This window comes from Gavialis gangeticus, unplaced genomic scaffold (genome assembly GCF_001723915.1).
Source record: "Gavialis gangeticus isolate Ggan-Ray unplaced genomic scaffold, GavGan_comp1, whole genome shotgun sequence".
In the NCBI taxonomy this organism is placed as follows: domain Eukaryota; kingdom Metazoa; phylum Chordata; order Crocodylia; family Gavialidae; genus Gavialis; species Gavialis gangeticus.
Window position 1 is genome coordinate 82,182,255 of NW_017729022.1, and position 15,284 is coordinate 82,197,538.

Genomic DNA, 15,284 nt, shown 5'->3' on the forward strand with positions numbered 1-15,284 from the left:
ATCTTGTGATCAATGACGACCCCCAAGTCTCTTTCTTCCGTAGTGCTAGCCAGCGTAGCGCTGCCAAGCCTATAAGGATGCTGCAGGGATTTTTTCCCAAGGTGGAGAACCTTGCATTTTTCAGTGTTAAATACCATCAGGTTCTCATCTGCCTATTTGCTTGCTGAGCCTGTCCAGGTCAGCCTGGATCACTCACCTGTCTTCTGGCATGGATGCTTTGCCCCAAAGTTTGGTGTCATTGGTGAACTTGGCCAGTCTGCTCCTGACTCCAATGTCCACATCATTAATAAAGATGTTGAACAACATGAGTCCAAGGTTTCAATGGTAATTTGTAAGTTCACGGGCAAAATAAGAAGTGTAACAAAACTCCAGTTCAGAGAACAGTTGATCAGTGCACTGTATCCAGAAGATTAGGTAGCATGGCCTGGTTTGTGTATCATAGAGCATAATGACCTTGTCAACAACTCTGGGTCAGGTATTCTTTTATGAGTGCTGTCCTTGAAACTAGCTGTAAATCAGACTAGCAGTAGTCCTAAATTTGCACAAACAGCATGTGAATAACTAGCTGTAAGATGCTTGCCTATGCATATATCAAACCAGTATTTATAGCCAGGTACAGACATTACACTTTGACTGGTATAAGTCATTGGAAACCAATCTATACCTGTAACAGAACAGAAGTTTGGCACACACAGACTGGTTTAAAGATGGTGGAACCCAGTCTAAGATTTGTTTCCCCCTCACCTCCCCACCCCCAATGGCTAATGCGTATTCTGTTTGCTACCTATCTAAACTATGACATTTATAGAAAGCTGTGTAACTTAGATAGATTCCACCTTGGGCTTTCTGAATGTCTGTACCTAGCCTATCTGTAAGTGTTATGTATCAGTATATCTGTATGAAATGAGGTTCAAACTGAAGAAACATATCTAAAGCCGCAGTATTCTCAAAGTAATGGAACTCATTAAGTGCATACTGGGAGAGGGTCTTTTTTAGCAGCTTGATATTCTGTACAAATTCTCAACACCTTCACTTAAAGATTCTGGATTTTCAAATGCAGCATGATACTGTTAAAATTAAAAGCAAACTATTCAGTAAATTTTGTTCTTCTCTGTAGGTGCTTCTTGTTTTGTATTTCCGTCTCTGGATAATGGGAGGGTCCATGCCGATGTTCTCAGAACAGGACAATCCAGCTTCATTTTCACCTTACTTACTAACAAGGTATAGGACCAATAACTGTACAACGTATTGCATTTGTATTTTGGAAATGATTTTTCAGTCAAAGCATTTCACAGACAGTAAATTAACAGAATTTTTTCCTTAAGTTGGACAGATAACTACATTTTTTCCTTGCTTTTTGTGGGGGAGAAAAAAATTGACATTTGTTGAACATTGGAGCCTATTATAGTTTTTATAGGGTTGTTCTGTCTTATATTATACCCTCTTGTTGAAACCAGTAGATTTATCTTCATACAGAGGGTAAGGTTTACAGCTTAGTGGAAAGGTAAGGGAGGATACAAGTGCCAAGTATTATTTTTTTACTACAACAAAGATTTAACTCAGGGTGGTTCTGGCTGCTAGGGAATGATGATTAATAATGAACTAAACTTGTAGTTTATTTTAGTGGAGTGCGGTGGTGTTGTTTTTCATTGCTGGAATAGCACAGAGAAACAAAAATATGCAACTGTGATTGTTTGTAGTCCTAGAATCAAACCTGGTCTGTGATGCTGTTGTTATTTCATTGCACAAATTAAGTTGGGCCAGGTCAATATTTTGGGCTACAGGGGAGCATTTGTAGTAATGTAGTAAGCAACATTCTTCCTTTTGAGTTGGACTGTATTAGTTCCCTAGAATAATAGTAGATGATGATTAGCATATAAAATGGAGCAGTGTACATAATTCTTTTTTTTTCTTGCTTGGCTACTGAATGGGAAACAAAGAACTCAGGAGGAACTGGCCTGAAATAAACATTTTTTTTGTTTCGGTTTGAACAAAAATTTTCTCCCTTGAGGGGTAGAGTTCCCTGTTTAAATCTCTATTTTTACTCAAGAAGGTCAATCAGATTTGAACTTGGGTCTTCTAGGTTTAAGGAAAGTGCCATAACAACCTGGGGATAAAGTCTCTCTGCTTTTGTCTTTAAATGGATATTTAAAAAACCCATGCAAAGTGAAATAGCAGGAGAGGATGAAAAGTAACCCACTCCAGAACACTATGTTGCTCGATAGTTAGGATGCTCAGGTGGGAAGTAAGGCTTCTGACAGATGTTCACTGTAAGGCCTCTTTCATGCCACACATGCATGGCAGAAGGCATGATTCTGGGATGGAGGATTAGATCCCAATTGTAGCATACTTGCCAGTGTAGGGGTAGCCCAGGGTCATGATCCTGGGCTCCTGCACCAGCAAGTTGGAAGCTAGGTGCCCACAGTCACCTGATTGTCAAATCCCCAGCTGGGCAGACTGATAATACATGGTTTTTATTGGTCCTGGTGCACAGGGACTCTGGGATTGGGCTGCCACAGCCTGGTCTTTGAGCCCCTGTGTGCTGGGATGAGTGAAAACAGCATGCGTCCAACCTCCATCCTTGGAGGTTTTTAAAACAGAGCCTTGCTGGGATGATATAGTTGGGAATGGTCCTGCTTTGAGCAGGGGGTTGGATTAGATGACCTCATTTCAATCATGATTTAAATCACTGGTCAGGAAGCCTCGAATTAATCATTGTTTTCTACAAAGAGTGTAGTCTTGTTATTTGATATAACTTTAATTCATTTTATTCACAACCCAGAGAGAGATGTAGGTTTCATTTTTAGAAGGTACACACTATATATTTTAAAGCAGTGATTTATTTTGATTTTTTCAGGTTAATTTTGCAGCTACATCAGAAAACTGAATTATGATTTGGTTATTTTATTTACTAAAGCTCATTGAAGCAGATGTTTGTGAAGTCCCTGGGAAGTGTATCTCCAGTTCATTAGATTAATCATGGATATTTAGGGGATATTTTTACCATGCTGTATTAGGAGGACATCAAATAAGTAGTTCAGCCATACCTTATTAGCTTGAGGTGTTATTCTCTTTCTTCTAGATTTCTTCTCATCTTTTACAACCTGGCAAGCCTGCTGCCATGGTAGGTTTTCCCTTCTACCATACCATTCCCTCACTAGATCTCAAATCAATGGAGAGGTTATACGCAGCAACTTATCCTTCAAGACTTCTGGAATATTCTGCTCAAATTCTCTTTTGTTTTTCTTCCCCTCCCTCCGTGCATGCATCTCCAGACTCCTCCTCCTTGCCCAGATCTACTCCACCCCCAACAGTCCTCTATTTATTTAACTTCTTGAAACTTTGCACTTTTAGAGAGAGGTAAGGGCTTGATGGTATGTACACAAACTTTCAGAGGGATGATAGGGATGACGGGTAGCTGTTGTAGTTCGTTATCTCTGTAGATATAAATGCACAGCTTGAGAACTGAAACTAAGGATCAGAGAGATACTCAGTGGGATCTTCTGAGCACCGAGTCCCATTGGGTAGAGTGGTTTTCTTTACTCTTTACTAATCTATTGAGGAGCCTCTGGGAATACTATAAGATTGGGCCCCTAATATAGTCCATGGCCTATTGTGACCTATTTATAAAACTTTCTGAAAAGGTTACATAAATATATTGTCCCACATAGTATATAATTAGAAGTTATAATCCCTATTCCATGATGATATCTTTGAGATTTAACATATCTTAAATTAAAACTATCTTTACATAGGTTTATTTTTTTAAAAGCATCTTAACAAAAATAATAAAAAAATACGATTAAATAAAAAAAATCTGATTTAAATAAATCTGATTTAAAAATTTTTTTTTTATTTAAAAAAAAATGTTGATTTTTATCTACCCTGACCTGTGACCCTGTCTCTCTGGTTCCTTTAAACATCATGGACACCTATACACATGCAGCAAGGCTTCTCTGACGCACTGTAATTACAGTGTGTTGGGAGTGTGGTAATTATCATGCTCCAGCAGACTTCAGTGTCCTGTACTGAAAAAATGGTGGTGGGAGTGCTTTAACTTAAGATCATATGAGCTTTAGTTAAAGAGCCCCCACTGCCATTTTTCAGCTGATATATGTGATGCTCTGTGCTCCTGGAGCACATGTATAAACACACCCCTTGTGTGCAGTTGGGCTGCATATACAGCTTTCTGACATCCCTGGTGCTCAGACCTCTGAATCAGGGGCTGGCCCTTGATCCAAGGATACCCAGGTACCAGAGATGTCCAAAAACCACATGTGCAGCCCAGATGCACACATGGTTTTTAAAGGTTTGGGGTGCAGCGAGTCCAGCATCATGGAGACTGTCTTTGATGCTGGGCTCACTGCACCACCCATCTTTCTCCAGGAGTTGGCTGGGGATCTGAGATCCTGGGACTGGTTCTCTGCCAGCCTGATTGGGTAGGGGACAGCAGTGTTCTGGACCCTGTGGCTGCCCCATTCTGGATCCTGACTCTCAGTTGAGTGTGAAGATCTGTCATGGGCCAGCCCTAACCAACCACATGTTCAATTTAAGGTGTGATACAAACAAGCCACAAAAATCTTACACCTTGTATATGGAATAACTTTGTGACTTGTTTACTATATTATCATGCCTTAAATTGACACTAACCTGTGGCCAGGTTATTATTTAAGATATTAACTTGTTAATCATGTCTTAAATGTATTGTGTGTCAGGGTCTTAATAAGGTGAATTTAAATCCTCTTAGGAAGAATTTGGACTGAGGTCTCCCTTTCCCCAGTAAGTGCTCTCACCAGAGATTTCTTAGTTACAACAGGAACCATCAGTGCTTAAGGAAGAGGAGAATCTAGCTCTTCAGTTCTTTTCTTAAATCAACACCCCAAGAAAGAAAATTTTCCAACCTTTCCAGTGTTAGCACTTTCTGAAACATTGTTTCTTTTGTTTTGGCTAAAGCTTTTCTGTGAATTCAACCTGAATTTGGGAAGTAAAGGATCACCAAAAATCCATTTGGCCATCCATAATCTGGAGGAGGAGCTAAGGGATCTCTCTGTAAATCCAGAAGTGTGAGTTAGAGCCCCTGGTTGACTTAGCAGAATGTGACTTAATGGTCTCTGGCCTGGTGGGGGATTGAAGGTGGCTGGAAGTGATCTCAGTTATATTGCTCCTTTGTGTGCTATTGGTTACTGAAATTTGCATGTCTCACCGTAGTGAAATGTCCCCTAGGATCAGGTGGACCTTCGGAATGTTTGACCTAATCAAGAAGCTTTGTTTTAATTGATAAAATAATTTAATGCAAAAAGAAAAATAGGCATGGGGGGGTGTTTTGTTTTTCAGGAGAGAATATGGCAGTGGTTGAGAGATGTTTTGGCTTGAATAGTCCCGAAGTAAAAGGGTAGTAGTCTTGTGTAATACCAGTTTTCCACGACTAGTCTGTTGTTCTTAGTTCCTGATGTTAAAACACAGCTGAGACTAGCAGGTTGAGATAAACCTCTTAATTCAACATCTGGAGGAAAACTGAACTAGATCTCATTTGAGAAGCTGCTGTAATAATGTGTCAACAGCTTCCTATTACCACCAGCACTAAAATTACTTCCAGGATGCATGTTGGCTAGTTTGGAAAGTTTTAAATTGTTGCATATGATATGCATGTGCCATTTTTGTTAAAGTAGCTAATAACAGATTCCTTATGTCACTATATAAGACTGTTGCTGGTTGTCCCTTTTTTATGTTAATGCTAATTATAGGGTCATCCTAACATAAACCAAGCAGGCATGTTTATTCTGTAACTGCAAATATTCTGTTGTGTTTCCAGTTAGCATCAAAAGCCTCTCAGTCTTTGTATAAAATATTAACATTTACTTATTGATACTAAAGGAACTTCTTGTTTTGTTTTGTATGACATGGCAGTGAAAGAGGGCTAAGCTACAATACTCAACACTGAGCTTTTCTTTTTATCTGCAAACATGTGCAAAACATATAACAGTGGGTTGAGCTTCAGTGCTTTTATGCTGGTGTGCCTCTAGCCTGAGATCCAGTACCCATTCTGTTTTTAGCTTATGCTGTGGCTGTCAGCAAGGGTACCTGTTAGAATCATGTGTTTGTAGGGTATGTGGTTTAAAGCTGTTCTGGGAGCTGGAACCATCACCCAGAAATTATTGGAACAAAAATATTTTGGAAATGCAAATCAGAAATGGGGAATCTGAAATTGGAAAAAAAAATCTGAAATGTTTTTGAATATTTGGGAGGCTGGCAAGTCAATTGCCCAGCTTAGGAGCCAGGGGAACTTGGCAGTCTGCCTGCTGGGCAGATGGGCACCAGTGCCAGCTGGAAGCCCAATGATTTTGACAGCTGGGAAGCCTGGGACCTTGTGGAGCCAGCTGGCTTGCCTGGTTTCCATCAAAAGCTTTGATAATCAACCCATTGTGCAGAATGTGTTGATTCTGTCAAATTAGCATTTTCCAATGGGACACAGTTTCATCAGAAAAATTTTAATCAGTAAGTGTTTTGGACCATTAGGAACTAGACATGGATCATAATTAATTTCACAGTAGCTTACTGTCTATCGTATAGAAGGTATAACTTTTCCAGTCTTGAGCAGTGCAAGCATATGCCTTAGCTTAAGTTAAAAGTATATTTCCACTTTTCTAAAGCATGTGAAGCAGATGCATTTGGTAATAATGATCTTTTGAAATGTTGTAAAAAAATGGAATCAAATGTATTCAATCGCCTGATTTAAGTTACTGCAATTGGTGGCATGTGTAGGGTATAAGGTCAGAGTCTGAATGCCTTCATGGGCACCTTCCTGGATATTACCATGATAAGCAAAAGAATTTGAAACTTACAGTGAGGTCTGCAAGCTACTCCATTATGAGGGACTGTGGCAGATGTAATCCTAGAATGAGAGAACAGACCTTTTATCTCATTTGCTAAAGCAAAAAATAAAATTCTGGGAATCCAGCTCTTCTTGAAAACTGACTAGAGAATGGAGATTAGACCTTTTGGATCCTAAGCACAGGGTGTACTATCTCTTTTCTATGAATCACCCTTTATAAGCTTAACGACCAGGTTCTGTTCTTTGCAAGTTGCTGTAACAAGATTTGTTACAGATAAGCAACTGTAGAACAAGAACATCTCCCAGATCTCTGATACAGTTTCTTAATTGAGATTAGGATGAAAGTGGAGAAAAAATGTGATTATGAAGGGTTTAAGAGCTGCATGGGGGTTTTTTTGTAAACGGTTTATTGAAGTGCAGTTAGAGTATTAGCAGGCGTTCAGCTGTGAGTTTCATGCTTCAGACATTCAGCACAATGTTTCTTTTAGATGCTATTCTGGTGAGGGAAAAGAATTAGTGTTCTGAATAAAAATGAATATATATCATCTTAGTAATGCTATGTTAAGACTGATCAGAGACATCCAACATTGTGTCTCATAGGATCATAGAAAAGTAGGGCTGGAAGGGACCTTGGGAAGTTATCTAGTCCAACCCTTCACTGGAGGCAGGATCATCTCTTTCTAATCTAAGCCAGCCTATACGGTGTTTGTCTAACCTATTTTTAAAACTGCACAACCTTCTTGCACAGCTACCAAGCACAATTTCCCAAAACACTAAGAATAACTGAAGGTACCACTGGCAAAGCAGGGGGACAGTGGTACTATTAATGTCCTGTCACTGCAAGGACAGGAAGTAGCTTGTTAAAATACACCCAAGAAACCCAACACAAAGGACCATGCCCACCCCATACCCGTCACTGCCCCTGCAAGAGAAAGCAGTAACCCTGCCCCCTATTGCCCCCAACCATCCATATCAGTCTGACCATGCTGTAAAATTCCTTCCTACTCCTAAATGTGGTGATTGGTCTGATCTTGAGCAGAGGAACAAAGCCGTCTAACTAAGAACCTCCAGGTTTTAGTCCTAGCAGGAGCATTGGCACACCCCAATCTAAATCCCCAGGTAAGCACCCAATGTTCCTGGGTAAAGTGAAAGAAAAATTATGATATCTGTAGGAACAAAAGGGGAAAACATTCCTTTCTGGCCCTTGTGGCAACCACCAAAGCCCAGAAACATAGACAAAACCAAACCCCCTCCATTCTGCTCTGCAACCTGGAGATAGCAAGCATAATTCCACATGACACACCGTAACTGAAGAATTGGAATTCCCCATTCGGTCATCTTTTTCTCTCCATAAACTTATTCTAACTCCTTTAATCTTCTTTCCTAACCAAGCCTGTTGTAGAGTTCTGCCTCGGTTTCCTGGCGCTAAGCATGTTTCTATCTGCTCTGGGTTGTGGGACTCTACTTATGATCTCTAAGTGATGTCTGTGTGGGGGGCTCCTGGGCTTGCAATGGTTTCTTTTCATAGCACACTCCAGGCATCCCTGACCAGTGCTTGTCCATCCTCTCCTTGAAAACCTCTACTGAAACAGATTCCACAACTTTCCTATGCAGTCTGTTCCACTGCCTCACTGTTCTAACAATGACGTTTTTCCTATTATCCAGTTTAAATTTACTTTGCTGCAATTGGAAGTCATTGCTATGCATCCTACTCTCTGCAGCAATTAAGAAAATACCTCTTCTTTCAGACAGCCCTTCTTTCAGACAGATCATGCCTCTTCTTTCAGACAGCCCTTCAGATATTTAAAGACAGCTATCCTGCCCCTCTCTTAATTCCCTTTTCTGCAAGCTCTACATGCCTGTTTCTTACAACCTCTTCTCATATGACTTACCTTTCAAGTGCTTTTATCATTTTCCAAGACCTTTATCATTTTTGTTGCCTGCCTTTGAACCCTTTGTAACATCTCCACATCTTTTAAAAAATGTGGCGCCCAAAACGGTATGCAGTACTCTAGCTGAGGCCTAATCAGTGCAGAGTAAAGTGGCACTATCACCTCCCATGTCTTACCCCTAATGCTCCTATTGATGCAGCACAAAACTTCATCAGCCTTTTCTGCAGCTGCATCATATTCCAGATGCATGTTGAATCTCTGATTCTCCAAAATCCCAAAGTGTCAAAGAAGTTGAAGAGATATCAATTATATTGGTAAGTTCAAAAGAAAAATAAATAAGTGTCCTTTCAAGTGTAATGTGGTATTAGTCATTGCAGGCATCTGCTGCGTGACATCCCAAAACCCTTGTCTTGGGGCTTTGAATTAGCCCTTACTATATTTTTTCTTAACCTGGGCATTTAAACCACTACTCCTTTTCTAATATGACTGCTTTGATAGATAGCACTTATATATGGCTGAACTGTGCTCTTTGTAAGCTGGCTTTCTTCATGTGTTAGATAAATTAAAGTTTAACACAGTAGGAAATTCAGAATTGTGAAGAAAAAAGTATCAAAAATGATTGACTTTGCTTTTCATTTGGATTTAAGATTTTTTTATGTAAGTAATGTTGTACTTCATCTCTTTTGCAGGTTCAAAAGGAATAGGCTGTTGAGTTGAATGTGGCAGATCTATGCTGAGAAAATATCTTTGAGGATAGGGATAAAAATTAAATATAAACCAGTATAAGTGATCGGAAAATGGTTCAAGCCTGTAATGCAATAGAAGTTCAGTGCACATAAACCGCTTTCAAAATGGCTGAAACTGGTTTAAGACAAACCTGGATGGGTAGTATCAGACAACTGGTTTAGATTGAATCGGTTTATTAAACTTCTGTCCCTTCCAGATCCCTTCCAGATTCAAGTTAACTCACAGTCTCCCAGCATCACAGGATGCTCTGCACCTCCCCTCCCTCACAGGTTGGGTGGGATGGCCTTGGTCCAAGCTGTCTGTCCCAGTAGAACAGGGAGGTGTGCTCTAGCGCTTCCTGGCATTTGTTCTGGGTCATTGCAGGCATATGGTTGCATTTCCAGAATCAAAAGTAAATGTCTGTTCACTTGCTTATCAGTTCAAGCTTAGACTAACCTGCAAAGATTGAATTGATTCAACCTCAGGCTTTTTTATTTTCTGTACTTAGCCAAGTCTGGCCAGACAAGGGAAGTCAGTGCAGCAATCCCTATGGGATTTGTACTAGACCTTGTGCTAGTACCCTTGCAGTATACCAACACTTAATTAAACATCCATAGTGTTCTGTATCTTTTGTTCACTTTCTGATTTGAAAAACTCTTGCTCCATGCTCTTAGACATAGTTTTTAAGTTCATCTTCACTTAAGTACAGTGCATACAATGGACTTTCAAATACCTTTGGGTTAAGAGAGGAAGAAGCTGTGACATCAAGGACTTCTGACTTACCCACAGAGGGACCATCCATTGCACATATTAAAATTTAAAAATACAATTTCTGTTCCAAAAGGACAGGGAGGAGGGATGCCCAAAAGATTCAAAATACATTCAGTCTAAGATGAACCTGTCTACAGCAGGCTAAATTACCAAGCATTTCATTTTAATTAAGCTTGTATGGTTTCATGAACAAACACTGGTTGATGTTGCTATTCTGACATAATGGCTGTTAATGGGTATTTATAATGAGGCCATGGTGGCAACTGAAAAAAACTGCTGGTTTAACAATCTTGTCTGTGAATGCAAATATCTGGCTACCCAGGGACATCTTTGGATAGAGTGCCATAGCTTAAACATAAACATAAATTTGTTCCCAGCAGATAAGTGTTTCTTTTTTTAATGTTTTGCTAATAAGGCATTAGAGAAAACATCCTGCTCCCTGGAGGCAATTGTTTTGAATGAATTAATCTAGGTGTTGCTTAGAATTAATTTAGCTTCTATTGGCGTGGGGTGGATAAAATAATAGCAGTTTTTCTGTTGGTCCAGAAAACAGTTTCTGGGAACGGGCAATCCATATTTTAGTTTTTGCTCAGAGGAACCATCCATTTTTATTCCCCTTTGGTAAACCTAGACAGTGCTTTGGATTGCAGCAACCAAGCTGTAGCTTGGGAAGCTCAGATGCCTTTTGAAGAGAGAAGTAGTTAGCTTGGTTAGTTTGAGGTCAGGCAGAAAGCAGAGTAGATTTGCACATTTCTAGATTAACAAATTTAGAGCTTTCCTTCAGCATCTGATGAAGCAAGCCCTCTACTTACAAAAGCTTTGATTTTAGGTAGTCTAGAAAATTCCAAATCTGCTTTGCCTTCTGCCATTTAGAATCCATTCTTGTCATGCTCTAGATGGGGAAAATGGATGGGGAGAGCAAATAAATCACAGGTTTTCTCATATTGAACTGTTGTCATCAGACTCAGTTTTTATTGGGAGTTCAACTATTAGAATGTCTCATTTTTCAAGAATCTGCTATTTTCACCTATATAACAGGTAAGTTTAGAAAGAAACTCAAATACTGACAGTTGACAGGTAAACATGTACACATGTAATTTTCCTTATTGCGAAGAACAGAAGGGTCACTGTTGTTCACATGTACCTTCTGGAAGCCAGAGGTTGCCATCTTGCAATGCAGTGAGCTACTTTTGCTTGTATAGCTGTAGGTTTCTGCATCCAGTGGGTTTACTACTATGCTGAGAGGCTGTTTTTTTCTTATGTACCAAAGCTCAGGTGATGAAAGGGACAAGACAGAACCACTTCTCCCTTCTCTCTCCCAATTTTGGGGGCATTTTGCTCTCCTTCAATGTTTTTGTTCAATTTTGGACCTTGTCTCATACTGACGATGTAAAATGGGACCTGAGGAAATGGGTATATCATAGAGAAGCAGGGCTGTAAGGGACTTCTAGGCCAGGAACAGAAGTTACACATAAACTGGTGTAAGTGATCAGAAACTGGTTTAAACCTGTAACAGAACATAAGTTCAGTGCACATAAACCAGTTTCAAAATGGCTGAAACTGGTTTAAGATAAACCTGGTTGAATGTAGTATAGCAGACTTAACTGACTGAGGTCAAACTGGTTTATGGAACTTCTGTCCCAGACCCTTTCCTGGTTTAAGTCAAATCAGAGTCCCCCAGCATCCCAGCATGCTCTGCTGGGCTGTGCTGCCTGCTTCAGAGAGCAGGTCTGGCTCCACCCCTCTGCTCTCCAGCTGGAGCAGGAGCAGGGCAGGGGCAGGGGCATGGCCAGATGCTGGCCTAACATGGCACACTCTGGCTGGGGTCTCTGCAGGCTAGGGTGGGTGTTTAAACCCTTCTGCAATCATACCCAGGCCTGCTGGGGCCTGGCCATGCCCCACCCCTCATCTCAGCTTCCTTTCAGCCTTCTGGTCACTGTGGAAAGGAAGAAAGGGTTTGGTCTACTGCCCCCCGGTTTCTGGCCTGAGTCACTGCAGGCATGTGGCTGTATTTCAAAACTAACCTACATAGACTGAATCAATTCAGGATCAGGCTTTTTGAATGTCTGTACTTAGTCCTAGAGGTCATCTGGTCCAACCGGCTACCTGAGGCAGGATCATCGTTTTTTAAAATTTGAACAAATGGGACCCTACGCTATATGCACAGAATATACTGGGTACACCGAAAACATATTATTTTGCAGTTATCAAGAACAGTATTCAGGCTGACAGCAAGTGAGAGTAAACCAGTGTACAGTATATGAATGGACTGATAGTGCCCCCAAGAAAGCTCAAGTAAATATACCAGAAATTCAAATACAGTACCCTTAAATAACATCACCTGGTAATAATTGGAGCAGCATGTGTTTTACAACATTAGCATGAAGTGGCTCATCAAACGCACTTGATTTAGGGCTTTGCACAAGATGGAAATGAGCCCAGAGCTAAAATCAGTTCAGTTTTTAACACATAAGTGAGAAACCCTTGCTCCTATTAAAGAAATTCTTGTCACCATTAGAATGAGCTGAAACCATCTTTAGAACCTGGCAATGCACATGAGTTGTTTAAATAAGGAAATTAACAAACTGCAGGGTTTCTTGAAATGGCAACAACTTTCTCTATGTTTCTGTTTCTGCTACATCCCTTATGTATTTCCTTCCCTGAGAACCTCTTTTCTTTCCCAGCTTCAGTTAATATAAGTGTTATATAATCATTATTTATTGTCCATCTCCCAGTTATCTTCCTTTTTAGTGCTCTCTCTGAGACTATTTCTCCTCCCATTCTTCTGATGAAAACTTGTGCATAAAACATCCTCCTTGTTAAATGTTTTGAAAACTCTAGCTTCTGGAGACAGAATAATGAGTGGCTGAGTTTAGCTATTTTAAAATGGTAATAATCCCACTCCCTCAAGGATATGTAGACAATCTTGAATGGCTCAAAATACAAAAGAAAAATTTAAAAAGTGTAAATTATTTCCCTAAATCTCATAATTTTAGCCAATCTCATAATTTTCATGAGTTTTGACTTTTTGGATTTAGCTATACTGAGACTGGGGCCTTCCCATTTTTGTCAGTCTTCATTGCTGGAGTTGGAAAGAGATAATCCCTCAAGTATTTTTATATCCTCTCCTGTTTATGGGTTTAAATAGTGATCTTAGATTAGATTTCTTGCACTAAAGGATACAAGACAGGGCAGTAAAAGATACCAGTTCAGATAACCAAAAAATACACTGATCTTTTCTTCAACAGAGTCATTAAATAAGTCACCTTTTTAAAAATTCGGTTTGTCTTTTCTTTTTAAAGTGTGATCCCAAATAAAGTACATGTTAGTAAATCTAAGTTAAAGAATCCAGAAACCTGGCTCCATATGACATCAACAGCCTAAATGAAAGGTTGTGGCTCAGTATTTCAGGGCCCCCCTACACTTACAAGTAAAGGCACGACGGGATCTAATACACAATCCACACAATCGTGCCTCCTGTCATGCAACACATGCAGGATGGGAGGTGTGATTTCATAGATTTCATAGACATTATGGGATTGTGAATCAGATCTCATCATACCTTATTGTCTGTGCAGGAGAAGCCCAATCCCAGACTCTCCCTGCATCAGCAAGAAGTAAACTCCCATGGCTGTGGGTCCCCTCAGCTGATGGAGACCACCTGCTGGGATTTCCCACCTGAAGAGGCATACCGCCCCCCATGGCTGGGAGACCACAGCTTCTGTGATCTTTCAGCCCCATGGGGTGTTTCTGTGTTTGGGAGATCACAGCAACTGCAGTCTCTCCGCCATGGTGGGGTGTAGGGTCTCCTTTGCTGCTGTGAGACTTGTCAGCTGGGAGCTCCTAGGTTTGGGTTTACACATTGGCCCTCCCAGCTGGGAGCTCTGATCACGTATTTTGTGGAGTAACTTTGTAGCTTATTCCTTTTTTTTTAAAATGCCATTTTATTGATTGAATATGTGGCCAGGTGACCCTAAGATGCAATTGATTGGTTAAGTGTAATGTGTAGATGGGGCCTCAGAGATTATGGGGCTGGAAAAGCCATATTTGACAAGTCCTGAAACAAACCATGGTAATTTCCATGGATTTCCATGCTGAGTGTTCAATTTAAAAACTGCAAATGGTGTTAACCAGTGTGAGAAAAAGACCTGTCAACTTGTGAGTGCCAATTAGGAAGCAAATTTCTCCAGGTTATCTTCTCAGCATCACAAGTAACACTCCATCTTGTGTGGGATTAACTGCTGAAGAGAGAGAGAGAGAGTTGTAGAGAGTGATGTTTGAAGTAGGTATTTTTTTCTCCCTTGAAATTCCAGCAGACATAAGTAGTTATACAAAGAAGGTGATCAATTTAACATGTATTTCATTGTCAACTAATTAAAAGAAAATAGTTACGATTACAGGGAGGTCCCTAAAATGTAATTCAGTTTTAGAATGATTCCATGAGATTTCACCTCTTTTAAAAATGTACAAGTTTATTTGTACCTTGTGTCAGCTTCTGAAATATTGTTTTTTTTTAAATTTATGTTGACATTGAAACCTTCTTGCATTGAGACCTGCTGTACAAAAGACTTTGCTGGATTTACAGATCATCATGCATACATAGTTAATCTCACAACCTCATTTAAAGTTCAAAAGCAAAAAATAAGAACATTTCAAAATAAATTTTAGAGATTTTGTGTTTTATTAAAATCTTGTAGTCTTCCTTCTTTATGAATCTCAGATCTTGAATATTTTATTTTATTTTTTTTCTATATAAAGTTCTCTGGGAGATCTTTTGCCTTACTTATCTACCTGTTACATCAGAAAACAATTTTGAATGCTACAAAGATTTACAAAAAGCCATTTGCTTTTTGTTATAGTAACTCTGCCTGAGATAGCACATCTGTAGTAAAGACTAAAGAAACAGCTTTTGTCATTCCTGGAAATTTTAGAGCCAGATACTGCAGTAAGCAGCAGGTAGCTTTTTCTGTCGAGATGGAACCACCTTGGTTATGCGTGGGTGCAGAAATCGGTCTGTAGTTACGTCTTTTGTGGGATCTGTGCCTTTTGTTGTTAGATCAGAG

The 15,284-nt window shown here is 39.9% G+C and overlaps 1 protein-coding gene across 2 annotated transcripts in view; it reads left to right on the top strand.

Annotated features, from left to right (window-relative positions):
* Nucleotides 1-15,284, top strand: part of TMTC1 (transmembrane and tetratricopeptide repeat containing 1) — a 337,017-nt gene that overhangs the window by 144,760 nt on the left and 176,973 nt on the right. For both annotated transcript variants that reach the window (XM_019515485.1, XM_019515486.1), the window contains exon 7: nt 1,118-1,221. In XM_019515485.1, the coding sequence (XP_019371030.1) occupies nt 1,118-1,221 (104 nt within the window). The remainder of the gene's footprint in view (nt 1-1,117; nt 1,222-15,284) is intronic.